At 42.5% G+C, this 14106-nt stretch overlaps 1 protein-coding gene across 1 annotated transcript in view; it reads right to left on the bottom strand.

Moving 5' to 3' along the window:
- The window catches only part of ARL15 (ADP ribosylation factor like GTPase 15), a 323722-nt gene extending 315031 nt beyond the window's left edge, over nucleotides 1-8691 (bottom strand). Inside the window, exon 1 of the mRNA XM_054031835.1 lies at nucleotides 7947-8691. Coding sequence (XP_053887810.1) covers nucleotides 7947-7958 — 12 coding nt within the window. The 5' untranslated portion in view covers nucleotides 7959-8691. The remainder of the gene's footprint in view (nucleotides 1-7946) is intronic.
- Between the last annotated feature and the right edge of the window lie 5415 nt (nucleotides 8692-14106).

The following is a 14106-nucleotide window of genomic DNA, read 5'->3' as shown; positions in this document are numbered from 1 at the left end:
CTCTTCATGATTTACTGCTTCCTCAATTGTTGGGGCATCTGCAAACTTGGTCAGTGATGATTTTATGTTTTCTTCCAAGTCAAAGCATTAAATAGCGTAGGACTAAGAACAGATTACTGTGGAACTCTACTGGAAACAGATCTGCTCCATTATGAGTCCCCATTTATAGTTACATTTTGAGACCCATCAGTTAGCCAGTTTTTAATCCATTTAATGTGTGCCATGTTAATTTTAGATCATTCTAGTTTTTTAATCAAAGTGTTGGGTGGTATCCAGTCAAGAACCTTACAGATGTATATTATTTCAAACACTATTACCTTTATCAACCAAACTCACAATCCCATTTAAAAAAAATAATAAATAATCAAATCAGTGTGACAGGATCTATTTTCCATAAACACATGTTGATTTATATTAAAGAATTAAAAGGCAGTAACTTATTAATTGAGTCCCATATCAGCTGCTTCATTATCTTCACCAGGATCTAGGTCAAGCTGAGTTGGTTCTCTGAGAGAAGAGATACTGTCATGCGTAAGCTTCTTTAAGCACCTTGGATGAATCAGATTCTTGAGTTCACAACTTTGACACAGGTTTTTGTTTTTTCTTTTGTGATTTTTGGAGGGGGGGGCGGGGAGGGTTGTTTTTTTAACTAGGAGACAGCTCCCAGAATTACCGCCATTAGAGTACAGTGCTGCTTTTGACCACAATACTGCCAAACTATCAGAGACCTTGCAGTAGTTTTGGTTTGTAATGTACTTCTGCCACATCAGCTGCTTGAGGTTACAATATCTCAGAAAATTGTTTTTGATGCAAGTCACTTTCCTAGTTCCTGCCTACAATAGAAATAAGCAGCAGAGCTTCCTTCACGATCAGGAGAAACAACATTCATGACTCCAGACCACATGATAATGCTCACCCAATGATCTTGCATCCATAATTTGCCTTCTTTCCCCCATGTTATTTCTGTACCTAGTACCATCTTTTATAGCTCTCCATATATTAAGCATAAGCAAACTCACAAATGCCTGCCATACTTCTTAAACAGATGGAGAGGATGATACCTTGAGATAAGCCAGCAATCTTTAGAGGGCACAATGCTTCCAAGAATGGCAACGGGACCCCTCAGCCAAAATAAAACCCAATAGTCTGTACTGATTGTATATGGCTACAGAAAGAGATAAGTAATAACTGATAAGATGGGAATTTTTTTTAATGGTTGCAGGGCAAGGAAGTAAGGAGGAAGGGAATGCCAAACATTCACCTGCTGGTAACATTATAGGTAATAAAAGAGGTATACAAACACCAATGCCAAATAACCCTAAAGAAAAATCCCAGCATATCCCTGGTGTGAGATCTCCCCTCCTCCTCATCCAATGGACAGTAAATACTGGTCTAGAAAATGTTAGTGAAAAGCAATTCTCACATGGGAACGGCTGCTCTGATAGTTTACTTGAAAAATAATCATGAAAGGAATATTTTAGCAGCCTGTCTCAGAGAGTACAAGTAATAAAGGAGTAGTAAGGGAGGGGTGGGGGAGGGAAAAAAAAAGCCACCATGAAGTAGATCAGAAACCAATGAATGATAATCTACCACAGATTACCACTTGCATAGCCATACCCACCTATAATTCTGATTAGGTTATAAAAGGAACTACGATAAGAGTAGGCTTTCAATGATGGATACCACATTGATAGACAACAGATCAGGGGTCGGCAACGTTCAGCACGCAGCTCACCGGGGTAAACACCATAGCGGGCCGGGCCAGTTTATTTACCTGCTGACGCAGCAGGTTCGGCCGATCGCGAGCCCCACTGGCCGCGGTTCACCGTCCCGGGCCAATGGGGGCAGCGGGAAGCCACAGCCAGCACATCCCTCGCCCACGCTGCTTCCCACCGCCCCCATTGGCCCAGGACAGCGAACCACGGCCAGTGGGGGCCGCGATCGGCCGAATCTGCTGTGTCAGCAGGTAAATAAACTGGCCCGGCCTGCCAGGGTGCTTACCCTGGCGAGCCGCGTGCCAAACATTGCCGACCCCTGCAGTAGATGATAGATGAGAGACTATTTTGGAGACACCACATTTGAACTTTAAAGTTCAATGTAGTTCAACTTGTTTAAACAAATCATGAAAGCTAAAATGCTTTGACCAAATTGTACTCAGGAATTGCAGTTTAAAGTTAATGAGACTTGTGCTCCTAAGTCACTTAGGTGCCTAAATATGGGTTTAGCAGCTAAGGTTAGAAAATTTTGACCACTGTTAAATAAAGTTATTGTGAACTATTTTAATATATTGAAAGTCTAAATAACTTTTCATGGTTAACAATGAAGTACTTATGTTTGATATGACAAAGATGATATGCCACTTAGGGAAAAGTTTAATACAAATACCAATTTTAGCCCTTGATGCTTCAAACATTTATGCACACGCTTAACTTAAAAGGACATGAAGTCAATGGGACTATCCAGGTGAGTAATATTATGTAACCTGCTTAAATGTATGCAAAATCAGGGACTAATTTTCAATACAATTTTTTTTGCCTATAGCACTTTTGTAAAACTCCAATACAATACACTAGCAAGATGGCCATTTTAAAAATCTGAATTTATTTTATTATAAAATTTTAATAAAAAGTTACAGTAGGACAAATTTCAAAATTAGTTTTACAAGCCCTTATTCAGATTTAAATCAATGACTTTTTTAAATCTGGAGAAGGGAAAATTCACGGGGGACATGATAACAGAAGGCTGTGATAAAGAGGAGGGTGATAAATTGTTCTCCATAGCCACTGAGGACAAGACACCTAACGGGGCTTCAATTGCAGCAAGGGAGATTTAGGTTAGACATTAGGAAAGCACTGGAACAAATTACTTAGGGAGGTTGTGGAATCTCCATTTTTAAGAACAAGCTAGACAAACACCTGTCAGGGATGGTGAAGATAATCATTCCCCGCTCTCTGTGGCAGAACTAACTAGATTATATATTGAGGTCCCTTCCAGTCCTACATTTGTATGATTTCCCTGAAATCTCATGAGTTTAATCACTTTGATTAAGTTGCTCCACCCTGACAAAGTAGCTTTCACCATATTTGAAAGAGGTAAAAGCATCAGACTGATGTTTTTCATTAAAAGAAAACTATTGAGTATGCAGTACAAATCATGCATGCCCTTAAGGAAGTTTCTAGTGAAAGGCTCCTCAGCCACCTAAGCTTTGCATTATAAATTTTGAATATTAGAGTCAAAGTGATGCAGCTGTTTATGCTACAAGCTTTCCAGAACAGCTTAAAACTAAATAGGGGGTCTGGTCAAAAGCCATACTTTACACAAGATGTGGCTTGTCCATAATTTCCTACTTGAACCATAGTGCACTGAACATATACCAACCAACTCAAGTCTAAATTCGGATTAGAATTCTTTACAGCTTTCTTTAGTGAAAGCTCCAGATGCAAGACAAGAAAACATGAGGATTCTCATATGAGGTACATCAAAGGACTATGTACATACAGAAGTTTTACTGCTGTAACAACTAGTATAAGACAGTATAACACAGGGGCTTGTACTGGTATAGTTTATTCCAATATGGGAAGGAGAATAACCTATGCCAATAAATGGGTCCATCCTAGGGACTGTACAGGTATAACTTGTTTTAAAAATCACACCCCTAACAAAAACAGCTATACCAGTACAAAAACATGTGTAGACCCATCCCAAGCCTGTAACATTTCTTTGTTACTTTTTTAGATTTAGACACCATGCTCCCACCCTTCCCAGGGGACGGAACAAACCTAGACTACTACACAGGGTACAATTACCCTGAAAGGATAGCCGTGGTAGGGGTCAGTTAGTGACAGTGCTCGGTACTACAGGAAACATGCACAGAGAAGGAACAGTTTCTGTACTCCTGGTCTAACAGAAATACAGAAAAAGATGGACGCAGGCCAGGAGTCAAAGCTAATTTTGGGTCTGGTCCTGAGGATGCTCAAACACTGCTCAACATCCTGCTGATATTAGTGGGTGTTGCAAATGCTTTGACTTCTTGGGATCAAGCCCTTTGAAGCCAACCATGAGAGGCTCCAACCAAAAGAAGTGCCTATAGTATGCATGGCCTTCATTGCAAGGATCTTGGCGTAAAAGCCTGGGAGTGGGCTGCTGGTGGGTAGCGGGAGCCTGCAGCGGCCTCCCCCATCCTATCCTACTTCCCATTACCCTTCGCTTCCTCCCAGTGCCCTTCCCCATTTTGCTTGTCACCATTTCAGCCTCTTACCTACCTCCCTCTCTGGAAAGGGCCTGTTGCAGCCAAGACCTACTTAGTCCTTCCACCACAATGCCAGCTGCTTCATGCTAGCTGGGCACCAAGGGGAGCATCAACAGCACAGAAGAAAACTCCCTGCTCTCAGGGCTGATTCTCAGTGGCCCCTAATCAATGAGAGGAATCACTGCTTGGTCCTTGCAACCCACCTGGATAAGAGATTAAGCAAGGCAGAAATACATGACACCAAGCAGCTTCGGCTACAACTTACAATCCGCTTTCACGATTTCCTTCACATGCATTGTTTTACTACTACCCCATGAAAGTCACTCTGACTAGCATCCAGATTTGGAATGTCAGTCACCGCTGCTATTCCTGCGTACCAAATAGCGAAGGTCTCCATTCTAACACAGAGTGCAATGAGCCTCTGTCCTCCAGGCTGACTAAATGAGTGGTATGAAAATTTTCACCTGACTGACCATCCACATACGTTTTGTCTGAGCAGATTGTGAATGCTTCCTGGACCACTGTCCTTTACCAAAGGGCATGGCCATGTACCACCATTCACAGGCTATTTCATGGAGAAGAGGCAGAAGAGATAAAAGCTAAGAAATAAGTTGTCAGCCAAACTAAAACTCACATCTCAATGCTCAAGCTTTTTTGGGAGGAAAAAAATGAAGGCTAGATAAAAAAAATACTGTATGCATCTGAAAGCAACATACTGTAACTGCCAGAGTGAATTTGTTCTTGTTTCAGAGTTTCACACAGATATGAACACAAATTCAACCTTTTATTCCGTTATTTTGAAAAACTGTTTGTTTGAAACTGTTGGTACTGAATAGTGCAATTATTCTCACTCTAAGAAAAGGGGGGACAACTTTCTCTGCTGTGAAAATTATGGTCACATCAGTAGTCAATGTTCTCTGGTCCTAAATGAAGGCAGCTTAGAGACTGGCCCATGTCAACACCAGATCAGTTTTTGGATTTGAGCTCTGAATACAGCTCTCCCCACCTACAACAAACCCAACCTGGTTGAAGTAGGGACGTGTAGTCCAAACCCCCAAATTTTGTATAGTGCAAACGTACAAGGCAGTGTACAATAGGTGAATTGTGACAAACAATCAAGATCCTGTCTTGAAGAGGCTACATTCCAAAAAACTCTTGCAGTTACAGTACCAAATGAACTAAAAATGACAGGACTGTTTCACAAAAGATATGCAAAAGACTTCTCTTAAGAAATAAAGCAAGAGGAAGTTTGTCATATTGTAAGTGAAACATCATTCCAAGCATGCTGGGCTGCTTGAAAGAAGGCTTGAAGTTAGGAATGAACAAAGGGAACAGCTAGGCCAGTATTCTCAACCAGGGGTACGTATAAACCTGGGGGGTACACAGAGGTCTTCCATGGGGTACATCAATTCATATAGATATTTGTCTAGTTTTACTGCAGGCTACATAAAATCACTAGTGAAGACAGTACAAACTAAAATTTCCTACAGACAATGACTTGTTTATACTGATCTATATACTATACAATAAAATATAAGTACAACATTTATATTCCAATTGATTTATTTTATAATTATATGGTAAAAATGAGAGTCAGTAATTTTTTGTAATAGTATGCTATGAAACTTTTGTATTTGTATGTCTAATTTTGTAAGCAAGTCATTTTTAACCGAGGTGAAATTTGGAGGTACACAAGACAAAGACTCCTGAAAGGGGTACAATAGTCTGGAGAGATTGAGAACCACTGAGCTAGGCAACCGGCCTGGCTGGAGCATAAGGAACAGGAAAAAGGTACAAGAGTGCATTTATATTTCTTTTTTAAAAGCTGCTCTCCCCACAACCCTACATTAGTTTGCAAACACACTACCAGTTTTCAAAATTCATTAAACTTTATTAATCTCACAATGATGTATGTTCCACAGAATTTCCATAGCAGTCTTGCAGGTTAGCTTTTGCTGTGAAAAGTCCATGAGATAGCTAGTTTCATCTGGACATAAGTTGATGAAGGAAAATGTAAAGTGCTCCAGGCTCTTGAGAAGCCATTGCAAGGCTGCACTTGGGACACAGCAAGTTCACTGTCAGTATTCTATTAACTAGGTTCTTAAAGAGAAATTTACCTACCATTTCAATTACGCAGAGCTCTCCCTTCCTGACTCAAGCCTAGCATACAACTTATAAACATGAAGTTTTTAAATAATGCATTTCCACTCCAAAATAAATCCAAGCTGCATGTATTCAAACCCAACATTTAGGTAAGTGTTGAATATATTGTTTTCGTTTGTTTTCTAAGTAGCTCCATTAGCAGAGGGCGGGGGGAGGGGGAGGGAGAGAAAAATCAGGTCAGCTGTTACATGCTGCTTTCATTTCAATGGTGCAAACTTGCAACACAAAGGACAGAGAGGTCTTGCTCACTAGTCAACAAGAATCTCTAAAACTCACAATTGTGTGTGTCACGTGTAAGAAAGAACTAGATAAAGATTAGAGCTTCAAATTCCAAGAAAAAAAAAAAAAAACCCTCCTTCATCTCACGGGACACTAACATCTTCCTACTAGATGGGATGGCAAGAAGAGAGCTGCCTTTCATTTAAAATGTTTGCTAGTAAACAAAAAGTAAAACCATAACACCTTGAAAAAAAATATGAAACTTTGAGTTGAATTGAGAGAGAATGTTCATTAGTCTCCCATTTTAAATTTAAGAAATCAGTTAAGCAGGAATCACACTAAAATGTGACTATCCAGCTCACTACACAGCCTAGACATTTGGTACATTTTCTTAGTAGCAACCCATACATTAGAGTATGAACAAGTTAACTGCCACCCTGGCCTGAAGTACACACCTGTGATACAATCTCTGCAGACAAATAAGGGCAACATTCATTAAGCAACATTAAAGTTACTTGTGAATACCAAACTACTCAGGTGCAGTACTGGTCATGCCCAAGGTTACAATTTAGTTCATTCAACCCTATCCTATGTTAATGCATTTAGGAAAAAAACACTGACCTAGGCCATAACTTTAGAGATCTAATAACAACCAAATGAGTGAGGATACAGAGCACTTTAGCAAAACCATTCTGGTTTATTGGCCTTTAATAGTTCTGTAAAAAAGTGATAAAGATCGAACAAGAGAAATACTCCCATTTCCCAATCAGGAACTCACGCAAGGACTTATTGGAAAAGTTCTCGAGACACACACACACAGCTAGACATGTGTGCGCCCTTAGAGCGGATTACAACATTGGAGAAAAATCATACTTAGATCATACTTTATCAGGCGTAGAATTACCCCACAGAGCCTTCTCTGGATTATTGACACTGTATTAAAAGTGTGTGTGTGTGTACGTACACACTATGTTCCCAGACACACACACACTTTTAATACAGTGTCAATAATCCAGAGAAGGCTCTGTGGGGTAATTCTACGCCTGATAAAGTATGATCTTTCTCCAATGTTGTAAAGCTGCCCTGAGAGCTGATTTAAGTTTTTCTTTTACATACTCACTTTAGGGTTCCACCAGTCTCCAATACAAGCCTTTAAAACACCATGTAGCAACAAATGCAATTTTTTATGTACATGTTATTATAATAAGAGTATTCTATAACAGGTGTGGCTGAGTCAATTTACCATGAGGATGCAAGACAGGAAAGAAAGGAGAGCGAGTTGGGGGGAAGCAAACAATTTACACCCAATACGTACCAGATAATCCATGTACTGGTGAATAGAGAGGATCTGTTGTTGATCGGCGTTCTCTGCTCCTCTCGGATGGATTTCGGTGAGATTGGGTCTCTGCTGCCAGAACGTCTCAGGATTACAAAGGGCTGAGTGGGTCTCCTGCTGCTATTCAGGAGGAGTTTTGGTTGGAAGGTCTCTGCTGCCGCTGCTAACGGGTCTCTGAAGCGTGGCGTCTCTAACGTTCTTTGCAGGAAAGTCTTTGGGGTGCAAAGGGGAGGGAGCAAGTTTCCCTGGGTATCAGGAAGGTCTCTGTTACCCCTACTAGGGAGATCCCAGCGGAGACACGAAGGGTCCCTGCTACCAGCAGGAAGGTGCAGTGGACTCTGGTACTGCTGCTGAGCAGAGGGGTCCCAGGGGTGTAGGGTGGGGTGAGATCTCTGCAGCTAGCAGGAAGGTCCCAGCGCGGTGGGTGGTCTCTGTAATTGCTGCTGAGAGGAGGGGTGCAGGGGGCTCCGTTCCTGGCAGGATGGTCCCAGCAGGGTAGGGGTGGGGTAGGGTCGGGTCTCTGGCAGGAAGGTCCCCCCAGCACCGCCTTCCCGGGCAGAGGGCGGGTATCTGGGGCTGTCACTGCTACCCGCCCTCCCCTGCTGCCCAGACTAACGCTTCTCCCCGCGACGGGCAGAGAAGACTCGGCGGGGGAGGAGCACGGGACAGCCCTGCCCTGCCCTGAGCCCGTGGAGCCCGCAGCGCCCGATGTTTCAGGAACTGGGGAGCGCTCTCCCCGCAGCGTCACCATCAGCTGATCACACACGTGGGACATCGAGAGGAGACTCTTAAAGGGACACACACAGCGCTCGAGGGGAGGCGTGCCCCGGGCGGGGCTAGGTGCGGTGGATGGACCGCGGGGTCTCTGGCTGCGGGCAGGTGGCGCCCTGTGCTGACCGGGACCCCGGCTCCGACCCACCCACATCGCAGGTTTGGGGAGGTTCCCCCAGACAGGCTGCAAGAGGTAGCATCGGCGGTGGGTGTTGGTTGCTGCGGGGAGAGGGGGGAGGTTGGTATCATGCGCAAACTTAATAGGCGTACTTTCTATGCCAATATCTAAGTCATTAATGAAGATATTGAACAGAGCCAGTCCCAAAACAGACCCCTGCGGAACCCCACTTGTTATGCCTTTCCAGGATTGGGAACCATTAACAACAACTCTTGGAGTACGGTTATCCAGCCAGTTATGCACCCACCTTATAGTAGCCCCATCTAAATTTGTATTTGCCTAGTTTATCGATAAGAATATCATGCAAGACCGTATCAAATGTCTTACTAGAGTCTAGGTATACCCCATCCACAGCTTCTTCCTTATCCACAAGACTCATTATCCTATTCACCTGCACTTGTGGTTTCCCTTTGTTTGATCCCCCCTTCATGGCGCGCATCCTCCCCACTCATATGCCCCCCACTCCCAGTGCAGCCTGGGGAGCTGATTTTTCTCCCACAGTGCTGCTTGTAATCCCCCGCCTCCGTTCATTGGTTTTGGTTACCCTTCCGTTTTATAAAGTGGAGTCCTAGTACCCAAATCCCACGAAAGCTTATGCCCAAATAAATTTGTTAGTCTCTAAGGTGCCACAAGGACTCTTTTTTTTTTTTTTTTTTTTTTTTTTTGCTGATACAGATTAACACGGCTACCCCTCTGAAACCTGTTTTCACCTTTCCGTAGTGGTCCTTTTTAAAGCACCAAGTACATACAGATACAGTAGAACACTGTCTAAGCCTCCATTGTCTGCTCTCCCTGTTAACCGAAATGGGTGGCCTGAGCCCTACCTGTTCTCCTGACTATCTGAATTTTTGATTGTCGGATCTGGCCCTGGTCCCAGTTAGATTGAATAATCGGAGTTCTACTCTATATGGTCTGAACTTTATTCTGTTTGCACATTATAAATGTGATCAAGTCATGATCATCACTTAGATATGTTACCAACTGATGCAGAAGCTAGATTAAGAGGGTCTGTTTTGATTAGGTGGGGAAGTGATAGGAGCAATAAATTAAGAAACCTGAACAGCTGATTTCTTCAAGTGGTCATTGATCACATATAACAGGTTCAAGACATGGAGTTTGTTTAACCAAAGCTTCAAAATAAATTTAATGAGGATGTATGAAGTATGTTTTTGTTTAATAAGTTCAGAGTTCTGCTCCCATTTTTTTAAAAAATGCTTTTTTCGTACACACTGAGACCATATTTATGATAGATACATTTATGTCCCTTTCCCCTGAGCTTGTCTGCTGCCATGCCTAAAAGTGATTTCAGATACCCACTACAACTGGTATTTCTCCATTCACCTTAAAACCTGTATATCCCCAGCTCAAGGCAATACAGTTTAGTCCTCTTGGTTTTAAGGGAGTAGATACTGCAGATGGGTGCATGAGTAAAGAATCCCTGGGCATGTTGCAAAAGCCATCTACATTAACCCTTCTCCCTCCCCTCAAAACTCCCACCTCAGTGAGTCTCATTCCCATAGTTCTGATACCCTCCCAATCTTTCCAGGCGTGCACCTGACCCAGTGATTCCCCATCCAACCTCCAAGAAGCTCAGTTGGGAGGTTGTATGCACTTAACTCTTGCCACTCAACCCTCCCTCAAAGTAACCTCCTTCCCCCATAACAATCCACTGTGGGATCAAAAGTCTACATTCCCTGCTCCTTTCCCTATACCCAAGACTCAACAAAAACTAAATCACCACACAAGAGAAAAGTATTATCTATTGTACTGTCCCTCCTTTTCTCTGCTCTAAGCAAAACCACAACTAATAGTACAGTAGGGAAGCCCAGATTTAATTGCTCATTTGTAGATAAGAAGGGACAAATGACATGACAATTCCAGCTGCAGAAATCTTGGATGGTGCAGGCAATTGTTTAGGGAGCTCACACTCCTGGGGTTGGGTTTTTACGTGTTTGCTTGCAAGATCATACTGTATGCAATTGCAGGGCCAACTGGCCCAACAAATTCTACTACAATTTTCTGTGGAATCCTGCAGAAGGCTCCTGTGACATTACAAGCTTTAAAGGCCATTCCACTTTTTGTAAAAGAATGCCTGAAAGGCTGCATGTCTATGGATTCAGAAATAATGACACATCAAAACTATACCTCAGCGTAAACATCCACAGTATGCAACAATTACAATGTAAAACTATTACACTATGTGCAAGAGCATAATTTTTTTAAAGAGCATGAGGATATTCCAAATCAGATATTTATTTTTAAAATATTCACACACTACACCTTATAAAAGATGGAAAGCTGGTCAATTCTCCCTAGCATGGAGCCTCAGGTTACATTCCCAGCTCTGCTATTGACTCCATCTGACTTTGGCCGGACAACCTCAGCGTCTCAATTTCCGCATCTGTAAAACAGAAATATTGCTTGTTCACCTTTGAACTCCATTGATGAAAAGCACCATATACAGAGTGCTGACAGTCTCAATCTCTGGCCCAGTGAGAGAGAGAGAGAGTGACTCTAGAGTCCAGTGATTAGGGCACCCATCTGGGGGGTGGAAGCCCCTGGTCCAGTCCTCCTGCTCCACTCATTCTTTCATCATTTATCCACAATGGAACAAGAGACTGATGAAACACCATATCAGAATACCCCATAGTCCAGTGGTTAGAGCACTCTCCTGTGAGGTGGGAGACTCCCTGTTCAAATCCTATCTCCCACTCTGGCAGAGACAGAGAGAGAGGACCTTGACCCTGACTCTCCCATATCCCATCTGAGTGCTCTAACCACTGAGTTAAATATTAGAAGGTGGGCACCATCCTCTCCTCCAGCCATTTTTATGAGCAAACATACAACTTACTCCATCAAGTAGTGGCTTATATACTTAAGCTGCCTGACTCCAGGTGGCTGATTCCAGTTCATGGATCACTAAGCCAGACATTGGTGCCTAAGTCTAGACTGCAGGATAGCACCTATCTCAGAGAGAGAGAGAGGTGCAGGGTTTAGGACAGGTCAGCATCTCCCATTGGCTGGCTTAGGCACAGAACTGCCTACAGCGCCAGAGCTAGGCATAAACAGACTAAGCTTAGGGCCCCTAGCAGTTCAAGGGGAACCCTTAGTAATTATTAGTGTGTGTTTTGGGGGGCAAAAATATTCCTCCTGAGGCCCCCCCAATGGGCTAGCACCAGCACTGGCTGCCTAACATGATAGGTTTGTGGATCACGTTTTTAAGCACTTCTCTCTCCCCATTCATCATACAAGGAGCTTTGTGGATTGCAGTGTTGTTCCTGTGATTTTCTAGGTGTCTTAAAGTTAGGCACTGTGATGTTCAGTGTTGCAATGAATAAGTCCATTGGTGCATTCCACACTTACTATTTAATGTTTTGAGATAAATTTCTCACAAAAACATTGATTATCTTTTTTAAAAGGCTAATATTTTAGGTTACCCCCCACATAAATTAATTTACTAGCATGCAACAGATTAGGAAAAATCTTCTCTCTTTTTAGGGATTATTCAGGAGTTTGTTACACCACTGCATGACTGTGGAATATCCACTCAGGCAAAAAACTCAATGGGGCTAACAGCTTCTAGCTGAAACCTCTTAGCTAGAAGCTGTAACTAAATACAGACACTTCTACTATGCTGGAACTGAAAGGGGATTGGAGCCTCTAGAACAGTGGTTCTCTAACTTATTTGATCAGGCCCCCCTTCTTTGTTTCTATAGTAGGGAGAGGGGGGCATAAACCACAAGTACATATACTGCCACCCAGGTCTGAAGGCAGAGCGGAGAGCAGCAGCGGCTGCCTGGGCACCCAGCTCTGACAGCAGCGCTGCGCCAGCAGCAGCATAGAAGTAAGGGTGGCAATGTGAAAAAAAGTGATATTCGTCAATATCACTTTTCACAGTGAATTTAGCACCTCATTGCCACCCTTACTTCTGCGCTGCTGCTGCCACCCGAGGGCTGACAGCTGGAGATCCACTGCCTCCATGTATGGCCCTTCTGCATGAGACCCAGCCACCTGGGCTGACAGCCAGAACTCTTAAAAAAAAAAAAAAGAAGAAAAAATAGCACACAGCTCACACCTCCTTTAACACACTCTCAAACCTCCCTTGGGAGACCCACCCAATAGTTTGAGAACTGATGCTCTAGAACATGCATTAAATAAAAAAATAAAAGCTCGGATGCGTGAAATGTTCAGCTGATTGAACACACTGAGGCACGCTGCAAATCTGATAAGCCAAAAACGTGAGAAAGTGCTATTCTGATATACACAAAAGGAAAAAATGGAAAGACTCCAAAACTACTCCCTTCTCTTTCTAGTCCAGGGGTAGGCAACCTGCAGCACGCGAGCTGATTTTCAGTGGCACTCACACTGCTCGGGTCCTGGCCACCGGTCCAGGGAGCTCTGCATTTTAATTTTATTTTAAATGAAGCTTCTTAAACATTTTAAAAACTTTATTTACTTTACATACAACAATAGTTTAGTTATATATTATAGACTTATAGAACGAGACCTTCTAAAAACCTTAAATTAGATTGAATAAATGAAGACTTGGCACACCACTTCTGAAAGATTGCCATCCCCATTCTAGTCACATACATGAAGATGGCTCAGAAACTGAATGAAAGGTGAGTAGAAAATCAAGCTAGGTAATCAAGAAGAATTGTCCCACCTATGGACTAGAACTTGGTCAAGAAGGAAAAGGCATGGCAGAAGCTTATATTAGTCCCTTCATTCAATATCAGCATCAAAATTCTTTGGATCATTACATAATCCCCAGCTACAACCATTTTATGACAGTAAATGAAGATGAACCCAGCACAATAACATTTTTCAACAGAATGCAAGTACCATTCAAATATAGTCGTTTTTATGTCTTTATAAAAAACAGGATAGTGATCTCTAACTATGATCTGTCTCTCATGGACTTCAATATATGGCTGAAAAGCATTAAATCTTATTGGATGTGGGATATTGTTTTGAACTTGCAAGAGAGCCCATAATCTTATCTCAGCTGTAAAACATCCTTTTAGAGGGAAGCTACAGATACTACATTGATCTACAATTTACACATTAATGACAGCTTTGTTCACAGAGAAAATTCCACAGCAGGGGGGAAAAATGCATCAGGGAGATGCTTTACTCTCAGCAGTGAAAAGATCAAAATGTCTTTTTGATGGGTAAAACCTAACATTG

Source organism: Malaclemys terrapin, chromosome 6 (genome assembly GCF_027887155.1).
Source record: "Malaclemys terrapin pileata isolate rMalTer1 chromosome 6, rMalTer1.hap1, whole genome shotgun sequence".
Lineage (NCBI taxonomy): Eukaryota > Metazoa > Chordata > Testudines > Emydidae > Malaclemys > Malaclemys terrapin.
The sequence above is the reverse complement of the archived record's forward strand: the minus strand, read 5'-3'. Positions and strand labels throughout refer to the sequence as shown.